This window comes from the organism of the source record quoted next, unplaced genomic scaffold, assembly GCF_019419815.1.
Source record: "Pyrus x bretschneideri cultivar Hongxiangsu unplaced genomic scaffold, Pyrus_bretschneideri_v1 Contig13, whole genome shotgun sequence".
NCBI lineage: Eukaryota > Viridiplantae > Streptophyta > Magnoliopsida > Rosales > Rosaceae > Pyrus > Pyrus x bretschneideri.
This window is the reverse complement of record NW_025999424.1, coordinates 1,805,230-1,816,852: the sequence shown is the minus strand read 5'-3', so window position 1 is coordinate 1,816,852 and position 11,623 is coordinate 1,805,230. Positions and strand designations below refer to the sequence as shown.

Genomic DNA, 11,623 nt, shown 5'->3' with positions numbered 1-11,623 from the left:
CCACTATACTTGCTCTTAGAGTAGATCTATCAAAATTCAATTTGTCCCCTTTGTGATTCTGCAAAGGCTTTCGAGCCGGCGGGGCGGGGAAATTTGGTGGTTGTGTCCCGTGGAAGTGGTGAAAGGCTCTTTGTAATTTGGTGGGCACACGTGATCTGCATTTGGTCAAAAAATGCCCAAGCGCCAAAGGCACTTACCCGACAAGGTATACACTTGGGGCAGGAGTTCACTATTTCATTTGAGGTCTTCAACTCGAACTTGAATTTCGACAGAGAATACTTTTGGCCGCCACTCTAATGTAATGAAAAGAAACATGACTCAGATATATCAAGTATCATAAATGATAAAACAATTGATTGGATACTTGAAATAAAATAATTTCAATAAATTATTTTGTAACACTTGATATACTGCACCTTATTTCCGGTATAATAAAAAACTTTTTCAAATAATGGTGATGCTCAACATCAAATTTATAACAGTTAGATGAGTTTAAATTTTAAAATCTATGTTGTTGTTAGACACAAATTTTAAAATTTAAATTCATCAAACAATAATAAATATGGTTGTGAGCACTACCGTTTAAGAATGGTGAATAAAAATGCACCATTGACAAAAAGAAAATAAAAACGTGAACTTGATTAATTATTAAAGGGAATCAAAATAGTAATCAACAAAACCATAATCCTAATCCACTCACTTACGTGGAAGATACATCCAATAATTGGACCACATGGCAAATACAAAATTGTTTAAGTTATCTTGTGGAGGTGGCATCCTGCCCGCGGGAATGACTACGTACCCAAAAAAGTGGCATCACAACAAGTTTTATGTGCTAAAAATTTCCAACTACCATCGTCTAGATTACGTCTAGTGGTCAATGCTTGATCAATCTCTAGGCATTTGAAAATTAAGAAATAGAGCATATACCTCCTTAGGCGTCTTTCTAGCATGCCTTCTCCGTCTAGACTCGTCTAGGTCGCGACGACGTGACTCTCACTTAAATAGAAATCGACAACTTTCTTTTTGCATTTTATTTTTGTTTAATAAATTATAAGAGACTTGTTGAATCTTAGATGAACACTCGTTATCTACTTGTTCTCATATTTTCTATGTGTTCTAATACTTTAATTTGCATGTCATTTTATTTTACAATTTATATATCTCATTGTAATTATGTATTTTTTGAGTATAATTAGGACACTTATTTATACGATATAAATACATTTACTTAAATCTACCTAGTCCGCATCATCCCTGCCTAGACCATCCCATCTTAGTGACTTAGACGTACGCCTACCATCTTTTAAAACATTGATGTCCATATTTGAAAAAGTTTGCAAAATCGAATTGAACCCCTATAATTTATAACTTTTAATGTTTGTCATAAATGCAATAGTTCAGTGGTTTCAAAAAAAAAAAAAAAAAATGCAATAGTTCAGTTTTAACGAACCGTGCACTTAAGAAAAATATTATAAATAATTTGACAACGACGTTACAAAGTTTTTTTTTTTTTTTTTTAAGATGTAGAATTAAAAAGTCAAAAGATTACCACATGAGATTTAGAAAATCTCTTAAATTTTTTTTAAATTGTTGGAGAACAAGTGTTACAAATTGTAGAAATTCGTTAAAACAATCCAGAGCTCGTTTGAATGTGTTATTAAAATAGCTACAAGCACTTTTAGAAAAATTATTGTAATTTTTTTTATTTACAATTGAATATAAACAGTACTTGATAAAAACTGATCGCACAATATACGGTAAACGAATATAATTAAAAGATCTTAAGGATGTTTATAAAGAGAATCCGACGAAAATCTTTGTTTTTATGTAAGGCTCATACCAAACAATCAAACCTAGCCGCGGTTTATAACAAAAAGCAGCTGATCCAAAACGGGCCTCATCCACTCAGTTGACAGCCCAAAAAATTTGGGCTTTTTATATAGGAACCCAGCTCGTGACTTTGATACATAAACTAAGCCCAATTAAACTCGGTTCTTTCTTCCCGGTCAGCAAGCTCGGCTCACTGTTTGTACGGGAGAAAAGTGGGGTGAGCTCAGAATTGCAGAACGGTGAATTTAGTGGAAAGTCAGTCGGAGGACGGCGGAGATGGAGAGTCCGGTCGCCACCGTGACTCAGCGCGATCAGTGGATGGTGGAGAGTCAGGTCTTTGGGATCTACGGAATCTTCGGCAACCTCCCACCCAAAGCCCAATCCGTCATGTAAGAAAAAAAGCTTCCTACTTTCCACTCTCAGTCAATCCTTCGGGTTTACAAAGAATTTCCCTTTTGTTTTTTTTCTCGATACGAGCGATATTCTACTTTAAACTTATCTAATTAAACTGCAGGAAGGAGATTCGAACTTGGTTTTTTTTTTTTCTTTTTTTAATTGTTCGTTTTTGTTGTAGAAGTTTGGTGAAACCGAGCGCAGTAGCGTTCTAAGATTTATAGAGCCGATCCTATTTAGTGGGATAAAGTTTTGTTGTTGTTGTTCGTTCTTGTTGTAGCTTTTGATTATTTTCTTTTACTTTTGTTGGGTTTTTGGTTTTTGAAGGATTGAGCTTCAGCGTGATAGTCACATAGAGTATTTAACCAGAGGCCTCAGAGGACTCCCTTCCTCCTTCTGCGTTTTGGATGCCAAGTATAACACTCTCTCTCTCTGTGGTGATTTTTGAGCTGAATTTCATGGTTTTTTTATTTATTGGGGTTTTGATTTTTTTGGCATGTTCAATTGTTGTGTACATTTGTTTGCAGTCGGCCTTGGCTTTGTTACTGGATTCTGCACTCATTGGCTTTGCTAGAGGAGTCTGTTGACGATGAACTGGAACATAATGCCATTGACTTTCTAAGCCGTTGTCAGGTTTGTGAATAATCGATTGGAATGTAATGAAGGGCCGGTGTTTTAGTTTCCTTCACCACTAAGAACAAAGAAAACAGTGATCTTTAGTGTTTTGTTATCATAGAATGGTATGTTTAGATTGTCACGAAGTTGTGTTTTGCTTCCAGGACCCAGAGGGTGGATATGGTGGCGGACCTGGACAGGCAAGTATATTGGTCTCAGTATTTGACGTTGTGGCTTCCAATATCGATATCTCTTTGTTTAACTCTGTTGGTGTTAGTTGTGATAGCTTGACCAGGCTTATACAACATAGTGCTTTGCATTCTTTTGGTTACAATTGTTAGCGTGTTCTTTGATTTCTCAGATGCCACATCTTGCAACGACTTACGCTGCAGTTAATGCACTTATAACCCTCGGTGGTGAGGAGGCGCTTTCATCAATTAATAGGTGATCAGTTTATGCTCCATTTAAGGAAAAAATTCTTTTTCACAACAGTGCAATTTATAGCCTTCTGAAAGTGATTTGACATGTTCTTTTTTTCCTTTTCAGAGGTAAAATTTACAAGTTTTTGCGGCAAATGAAACATCCAAGCGGAGGCTTCAGGTTAGATATCGCATTGATTTGTGTGGTTCTATAGTTTGAGGACTTATTTGTACAATGATCATTTCAATACCTTTGATGTACATTTACCATCACTAATTACTTCTTCTTAGGATGCATGATGGTGGAGAAATTGATGTCCGGGCTTGCTACACTGCGGTTTCTGTTAGTCTCTCTCTCCGTCTATCTACACACATACACACACAAACACAAATACATTGGGGCAGAGTACTAGTCTGAGCGTCCTTTCTAATGCATTATAGTTCTGTTCTTTGTTACCGGCTTGCTATATGCTTGCTTAATTTTCATCATGACAATTTTACTCGTCATTGCAGGTAGCAAGCATTTTGAACATTTTGGATGATGAACTGGTTCAAAATGTTGGAAGCTTCATCTTAAGGTTGCTTACCGAGTCATTCATTTTATTGAAAATAAATTTAGGTCTGTTTGATATTTTGAAGTATGCGTTGTATTGTTGTTGTGCTATTGTGGAGTGCTTGCCCAATGGTCCTTGATTCTTCCACATCTGTTTTTTAATGACTTTCTTTCTCTTGCCTTTGATTGCGTTAAGTCATGGACTGAAGATTTTCTTCTTGATACAAATGGCATTATATCTTGGTTAAATTAAACGTCCTCTCTTTGCAGTTGTCAGACGTATGAAGGTGGTATTTCTGGGGAGCCTGGTGCTGAAGCCCATGGTGGGTATGTTTCAGACTTAAATGTCAATTTTTTGCCTGCCTATCTTTATGTTCTTCCCATTTACGCATTCAGAAGATTGCATATACTACTAATGTCAAATCATGTGAAATATTAAGACGATGTATTTTCACTTCCTTTTCCATTTTCCATTCGCTCACATGTCAAAATACATGTGTGCATTCCTTTGGAGCCTTTCTTAGATCCGATTTTTTTTTCCCTTCAGGTACACTTATTGTGGGGTAGCTACAATGGTTCTAATCAATCAGGTCAATCGTTTGGACTTGCCTGGACTAATTGTAAGAAAATTTTCATCTCTTTCGTGCGATGCAGATTACAGATATTTATAACTGCTTCTAAATGTGAAAATTTGTATAGTTATTTGTTTATCTGCTTTTATTCTGCAGTTTGAGTCGTTTGTTATTGTATTAGGATTGGTTGACATTTCGACAGGGGAAAGAGTGTGGATTTCAGGGGAGGACTAATAAATTGGTCGACGGTTGCTACTCCTTCTGGCAGGTGATTCTTTGTCTTTTCTCCTTGAGGATCCTTCTCAATCATAGTTGAATGTATTATGTTAACTATTCAGTGACCAGGGAGGTGTTTTTCCAATATTACAAAGAGTACGTTCAACTATTGATGAACAACTCACGCTTCGGGATGATGGAGGGCAGTGTACCAAGGATGGCGCGCAGACTTCTACAACATCTAATATATCTGAAGAGGGGAAATTTTTTGAAGGCACTACATCACCAGGAGGTAGGCTGACAGCGACTTGGGCATATTTAAGATTTTGTCCATCTATCCTTTACAAGAACGGATTCACCTCGTTAAACCCATATTTTCTAATTTATGTGTTATGTGGTTATCTTATAAATTTACAATTTTCCCGTTCTTATATGCATGGCTAAATGTTTCGTGTGCAGTGAATTTGAATGATATCGGCTATGATTTTCTCAAGAGGCCTGTAATATCGGAGCCACTTTTTCACAGCATCGCATTGCAACAATATATACTTTTATGCTCACAGGTTTGATATTTAAGATAGAACTTTACACTGTGATTACTGGATGCAAGATACATCTCAAGCAATGTTATCTTAATCGGTCATATTTCTAATTTGTAAGTTTCTTACTTCCGAGGGGGTTACATATCAATTTGATTTTGTCAATGCAGGAGGGGAAGGGAGGAATGAAAGACAAACCCGGGAAATCGAGAGACTTTTACCACACATGCTACTGTCTAAGTGGTCTTTCTGTATGTCAACACATTTGGTCGAACGACGAAGACTCTCCGGTGTTGCCTGGGGCAGTCATGGGTCCCTATTCCAATTTGTTGGAACCAATTCATCCCCTCTTCAATGTTGTCCTAGAGAAATACCATGAAGCAAGGGAATTCTTTACAAGAGACTGAGCAATAAACTCCTCGGCGGAGGAGTTCTTCGGTCCAGACGCCCGCACCACTTGACTGTCTGGCCAAGGCTCGTTGGGCGGGGCCGCCTTCGGATTGCTTAAGGGCTGGATGAATGATGCATAATTTAGGCTTGTAACATTAATAATTAAGGGCATGGTCTTCGCTGATGTTTCTGTACTTGTATGAATCATGTATTCTTATTAATGACAAAGAAATAATCTAATACTGCATTAATCCAATCGATTTGATTATGTTTTCTCATGACGAGTCTTGATGCAATAGAAATGTTGCTCTTTTGTGATAGAAATGTCACATGTTCGAGTCATGACAACAGTTTTTTTGCAAAGCAAGAATAAGGCTGTTTATGATAGACATTCCTCTTCTGATCCTCACAAAGCACAGAATCTTGTTGGCTTCGGTTGCCCTTACTTGTTTCTGCTTTCAACTGATTTTAGCAGGTTTTATTCCCCACCGCCCAGAACCATTTGTGGAGCAGTTAGCGCTTGGCGGTGTCACTGGTGGTCCCATTGATACCAACCACGATAGCAACATGAACAAGTTTAGGAGGAAAACTTCTCAACAGGATTCTCTCTGGATCTTTTTGATGAGAATTATAAGAATATGTGAATCGTGTTTGTTTATCGTACATTATGCGATCAATTTTTATCAAGTACTGTTTATGTTTATTTTTAAATAAAAATATTTAAAATAATTTTTAACCACACGATATACAATAAACAGACATGATTTACGAATCTCCGGAATCCTCACTAGGAGGATCCGGACTCGAAATCTTCAACCCAATTGTGCAATGCTTGCTTAAGAAAGTTTAAAATGCGTGGCAATCAACTATTGGTTTCGGATGCTGCTATTAACCTTGTGCCAGGACGTCATTGTGACCATATCAAAAACCAAAAGCACTGTAATTACGAAAAACTTAAAACACGTAACGTCGTCATTGATTAGGAACACAGAACACTACGTTTTTGTGAAAATGTTTATCAAACCATTAGTAAAAATCTAAACGGGTCCTTGAAAAATTGTGTGATTGTCTTGGATGACACAATACATACAGCTACAATGGTGTATTTTTTACGTTTGATCTTGTTGTATTGTAACAATTTATGTTTTTTAAGAGCTAAAAGGGATTTGAGTAAAAAAAAAAATCGTCTAAATAAGTTGAGCAGAAGTACTTTTATAATCCTAAATTTATTTCATAAGAAACGCTTTCAATTATTTTAAAAGTATTTTTTTAAAGAATTTCAAACGAACCGTCTGTACTTAAAAATTTGAACAAGTCATTTACGGGAGTCGAACTCTGATTACACGTGGGTATCTGTTGTGCAGGGAATGAGAAAGCGACAAGTTGGATTTGTTTTCTTTTGGTCACTCCATATTAATTTCTTGAAGAAACGGAAAAAAAAACTGTCAAATTGTAGATGTAGGGAAAAACCCATCTCAGACTCGGACTGAGACTCAGAGTCCACACCAAAATATGGAAACAGTTTCAGACGACCAACCAGAAACACCACCACAACACAAAGAAGAAGAAAAACACAACGAAAAACAAGTGCAAGAGGAAGAGGAAGAAGAAGATGATGAAGAAGAAGCAGAAAAGCAGAGCTTCCCAGAAACACCATCCCCTTCTCCAACACCCTCCTCGACGCATCAAACCTTTCTCGCTTATGAAATCACAGTCGCACCTGCAGACACCAAGCCGGCGTCGCCGCAGCTTGCGCCGCCCCAGTCCTTCAGGGCTGAGCCCAAGGTTGTGGGTCCCAATTCCAGAGATGGGTTTGATGGGACCACGGCGGTTCGGGGAGAGAGTGGCGGTAGAATCGGTGGTGGTTCGGGTGTAAATATTCCAACTTTGAGACCCAAGTTGTCGATACTGAAGAGGTCGAGGAGGGAGAGCGTGGTGAGGAGGGCTTTGTTTGGGTTAAGGATTTCTGGGTTTGCGTTGTGTTTGATCTCTTTCTCTGTCATGGCGGCTGACAAGAACCAGGGTTGGGCTTTAGATTCCTTCTATCGCTACAAGGAGTTCAGGTTTGTCACTTGTCAGTTAAGCACTGATATCGAAAAAACGAAAATATCACTGTGACGGCATGCAAGTCAAATACACACAGCTGTTCGTTTTGTAGTGTAATGAAAGTGTGTGATTGTCTTGGATAACACAATACCGTATATCATTACAGTGGTATTTCCGTTTTTGTTATGTTCTCCTATTGTATAGTAACAATTTGTGTTTCCTGAAGAGCTAAAAGTGTTTTCAGTCAATAAAAAAACCGTCTAATTATGTTTAGCAGAAATACTAAATACATTTCTTAGATTGTAAAGAAAATCACTTCTAATATAAACGCTTCTAAGCAAAAGTGTTTTTTAGAAAAGCAATCACCATTTCTAATTTTGTTGAATTATTAGTGTTTTTTGGGGTAAAAAATGATAGTGGGTTTGAGGAAGATATTAAAAAGGAAGAAGATTATTAATTGGATTTGTGAATTTGACGTGAATTTGCAGGTTCTGCTTGGCAGTGAATGTGATAGGATTTGTGTATTCGGGGCTGCAAACTTATGATTTAACTTATTTCTTCACCAGTGGAAAGCATGTAATCCAGCACCATCTCCGCTATTACCTTGATTTCTTGTTGGATCAGGCAAGTGATTAATTTTAATATTATACTTAATTATTCTACCTAATCTAGCCCCAGAAATTGTTGCCTTCTCGGAGGGTTGAAAAATTTGTATAAGGCAGCCGGTTCACCCAAACTGTCCGACTGTGCTCACAAAAAACTCAATGGGATTTTGGTTTAGTATCATTCTCGATGTAAGAGTTGTCATAACGGTCTATAGAAGTTTCTCTTCTAATCCAAACAGAATCTCATCATGAGATAATATTGGATCAATTGGTTCTCGACTTTTTTTTTATTCCACCTTTTTTATACCTTTTCTACTAGCCTTTTTACCCAATAATGATTCTACATTTCCATTTGTGTTCATATTTTTTTAGAATATCTTAAAACAAACATATTAGCATCAGCACATCGGAAAAGTTACTTCTTTGTTATGATAAAGTCACGGATTTCAGTTGTGGAAATAGCATTTTTGTAAAGAAAAAGTAAGGTTGCGTATGATAGAGGGTCACCTCTGACCCTCACAAAGCGGAGAATCTTGTTAGCTTGGGGTCACTCTATCTTAAAGCAAACTTATTGGAATGACCAGTGTGACTGCTTAAAAATGTTAAACGACTTAAATTAGTACAACGTACAGAAGGGCAACGATTTTCACACTCCTGTAATTCTGTTCTTCTGCACTTGTATCCTTGTTTTTATGTGGTCGCGGATTCTCGAAGCGTAAAAATAAAAACCCAATACATATTCTGCATTCTGATTACTTACTGTATCTTCTGATTATTTGCTGTATCCTCTATGTTATGTTATGTGAAACTTATTAGTTGAATGGTTTTGGTTGGCATGGCAGATTTTAACTTACCTTTTGATGTCGGCGTCTTCTTCGGCTGCGATTCGGGTTGACGACTGGGAGTCGAACTGGGGCAAAGATAAGTTCCCGGAAATGGCTTGTGCGTCCGTGGCATTGTCCTTCCTTGCCTTCGTCGCCTTTGCCTCAAGCTCCCTCATCTCTGGTTACACCCTTTGTACTCTAAAATCCATGTAGTTCTTCTTCATACTTAGATATAGATGGACGGTGAAAAAGTGATGTACTTTTATCTTATATAGAGAAAGCTATGCTTGTGTTGCATCTGCGTCATGATTCTTTGATGATTCGGCACAAAATTATGTTTAGGCTAGGATAAATTCTTTAGCTTCCATTCGACGTTAGCCGTCCCACAAAAGACTCATACGTACAGGGATCCCTACATTCAGGTCTCGTACGGTCCTATTCACGTGGAATCGAATGTAGGGTATCCCTTTATGTATTTGGTCGGACGGTTGACTTAGACCTGACATTCAACGTGAAAATTGGTTTATCGATTGGGCCAAATCTCATTTCCAATACCGATGGCCATTTGTATGTAACAAAGAGAATGAGAAGCATAACGTGGACTTACTTCTTGGGAAAATGAAGGTCTGTGTTGATGACATGATTGTGAAGTTTCGATTGAAAAATATTAAAGTGCCCGTGAGTTTTAAAACTTTGATTTGATTTTACCATTAGCACTTTCACTGAAAAACGCTTAAACTACAGAGATTTCTTACGTAAGGACTTGCAAATGAGCTAAGTAACTTGAAAACTGTCGGTTTTTTTCTTCTTACATTTCTTCTTGTAGGTGTGAGCAATAAGGAAGAAAACATATGATAAGAAAAATAAGGAAGAGAACTTCAGTGCTAGTTTTTATCTATAAAGTCCGCAATGTCAGATTTGACTAAAAGAAAGAGGACTTCAAATGCATAACATGCTGTCGCACACAATGAACCTCAAATAACAATGCATCCAGATGCATGGTTTGGAGTTTTTTCTTTGCATGGCCACGTAGGCAAACACCGAGCTTCCGCATCCTTCTCCTTCGCCACCAAACGACACGCTGTCAAGATCTCAGACTGTGACCATATCTCACTCATTTGCTCACAACAACAACAACCCTTTCCGGGCCCTTTGCAAGTTTTTGTGGTTTTGCAGCGCATCAATGGCTGCTGCAGCTTCAAGTGATCCAGTTTCAGTGCCATTTGTAAACAAGGCGTGGGTGTACTCAGGGTACGGAAATTCTGCAGATGTTTTGAAGTTCGATCCGAATGTGGCTGTTCCTGAAATATTGGAGGACCAGGCGCTGATCAAGGTGGTTGCTGCATCTCTCAACCCAGTTGATTTCATTTCAAGAGGATGGTTGGCTACTTCGAGGGCTTTGAGGTGCCGTTTGGTAGGCTGGATGTGATAGGTTGTGACCAATTAAAATGTACTTGAGTTCAGTACATTGTCTGTTGTATCAAAATGTTAGATGGATAAGACTGGACAGAATGAGTTATGAATCAACAATAGAGTGGGTTATCTAACATATCATTATACATAAGTTACAAGTCCCGTCTTACAAGTCTTTGTCAATCCAATACTATCCTTAAGGCTAAATCTCATCTAGCCCACCCAACAAGCCCTAATCTCCACCCCTGTCAAGCTGTCAACCTCTTTCTCTCCCCATTTTCGTTAATGCATAATTAGTTTGTGATTTGGAGGTGGTTAGGTTAGTTGACTAGAGTAGTCATATTGCCCCTTGCACGTTTGATGCCTCACCTCTTACTATGTGTATTTCACCAAAATTCAAAGGCCTACAATGTTCTAACAAATGATGTCCATATTTTATCTTTTCATGATTAATTTTTTTGTTCCTTAAGTACTTCTAACGAGCAAGTTAGGAGTCTAATCCGACGGAATGTTGTGACAAAGCAATAACCGTGCTTATTCTTCTAATAAAGAAATTAAACCTTATTTTAGAAAACGATTCATCCACTACTACTAGTATAGAAGATCCATTGACACGCACGGCTACCTATATAACAAGTTGCCTTTTCATATAATTTTTATTACGAAAAACTCAAATGTGGGATACATTTTTTTTGATAAAAAGACGATATATTTCATTCCAAGATTATAAACTAGGCTAAACAGTACAAGGAAAGAGGAGGTCCTCCTCCAGAAGATCACAGATAAACATAGGAGGATTGCCAAACCAAGTATAATTACTCTCCGAATAGAGAGCAAACCTAGCAATTCTATGAGCTACATAGTTAGCATCACGGCGAACATGAGCAATAGAAACTTTAGCGACTATAAAGAGCTTGGAATCTTCTATGATAGGTTCAATAGTCGACAAATCAATAGCAGAAAATGTGGGACACATAAGTCTAATGGTCCAAACTACTGGTCGAAGAGAGACACCCACACTACACCAACCTTAGCTAAATAGGGGTTGCTGGTATTAAAGATGAGACAGCTCCCACTTAATTAGTTGAAATCCACTTAATTAATTAATTAATTATAGTTAAACACCGTCTCTTGTTAGTTGATAAACTTGTTTGTTGCTGCATCCTTTTTAGATTCCCTATCATGGAATTGGTGCCTCACCGACT

The 11,623-nt window shown here is 37.7% G+C and overlaps 2 protein-coding genes across 2 annotated transcripts; both read left to right on the top strand.

Moving 5' to 3' along the window:
• Positions 1–2,000: 2,000 nt before the first annotated feature.
• LOC103963949 (protein farnesyltransferase subunit beta) lies at positions 2,001–5,786 on the top strand. Its single transcript, XM_009376826.3, has 14 exons — positions 2,001–2,222; positions 2,554–2,640; positions 2,754–2,859; positions 3,006–3,041; positions 3,203–3,285; positions 3,388–3,441; positions 3,552–3,603; positions 3,774–3,838; positions 4,084–4,140; positions 4,361–4,433; positions 4,567–4,653; positions 4,731–4,893; positions 5,061–5,164; positions 5,311–5,786. The coding sequence occupies exons 1-14, from the start codon at positions 2,110–2,112 to the stop codon at positions 5,545–5,547; spliced, it is 1,317 nt and encodes a 438-aa protein (XP_009375101.2). The 5' UTR covers positions 2,001–2,109; the 3' UTR covers positions 5,548–5,786.
• Positions 5,787–6,967: 1,181 nt separating this feature from the next.
• LOC103964007 (CASP-like protein 4A1) lies at positions 6,968–9,304 on the top strand. The gene is made up of 3 exons (XM_009376884.2): positions 6,968–7,593; positions 8,065–8,200; positions 9,024–9,304. The coding sequence occupies exons 1-3, from the start codon at positions 7,043–7,045 to the stop codon at positions 9,216–9,218; spliced, it is 882 nt and encodes a 293-aa protein (XP_009375159.2). The 5' UTR covers positions 6,968–7,042; the 3' UTR covers positions 9,219–9,304.
• Positions 9,305–11,623: the final 2,319 nt, after the last annotated feature.

Coding starts and splice junctions, on each gene's coding strand:
- LOC103963949 (XM_009376826.3), top strand. CDS start 2,110: ATGGAGAGTCCGGTCGCCACCGTGACTCAGCGCGATCAGTGGATGGTG. Junction 3,042..3,202: donor ATGGTGGCGGACCTGGACAG/GCAAGTATATTG, acceptor TTGATTTCTCAG/ATGCCACATCTTGCAACGAC. Junction 4,894..5,060: donor AGGCACTACATCACCAGGAG/GTAGGCTGACAG, acceptor TTTCGTGTGCAG/TGAATTTGAATGATATCGGC.
- LOC103964007 (XM_009376884.2), top strand. CDS start 7,043: ATGGAAACAGTTTCAGACGACCAACCAGAAACACCACCACAACACAAA. Junction 7,594..8,064: donor TATCGCTACAAGGAGTTCAG/GTTTGTCACTTG, acceptor GTGAATTTGCAG/GTTCTGCTTGGCAGTGAATG. Junction 8,201..9,023: donor TTGATTTCTTGTTGGATCAG/GCAAGTGATTAA, acceptor TTGGCATGGCAG/ATTTTAACTTACCTTTTGAT.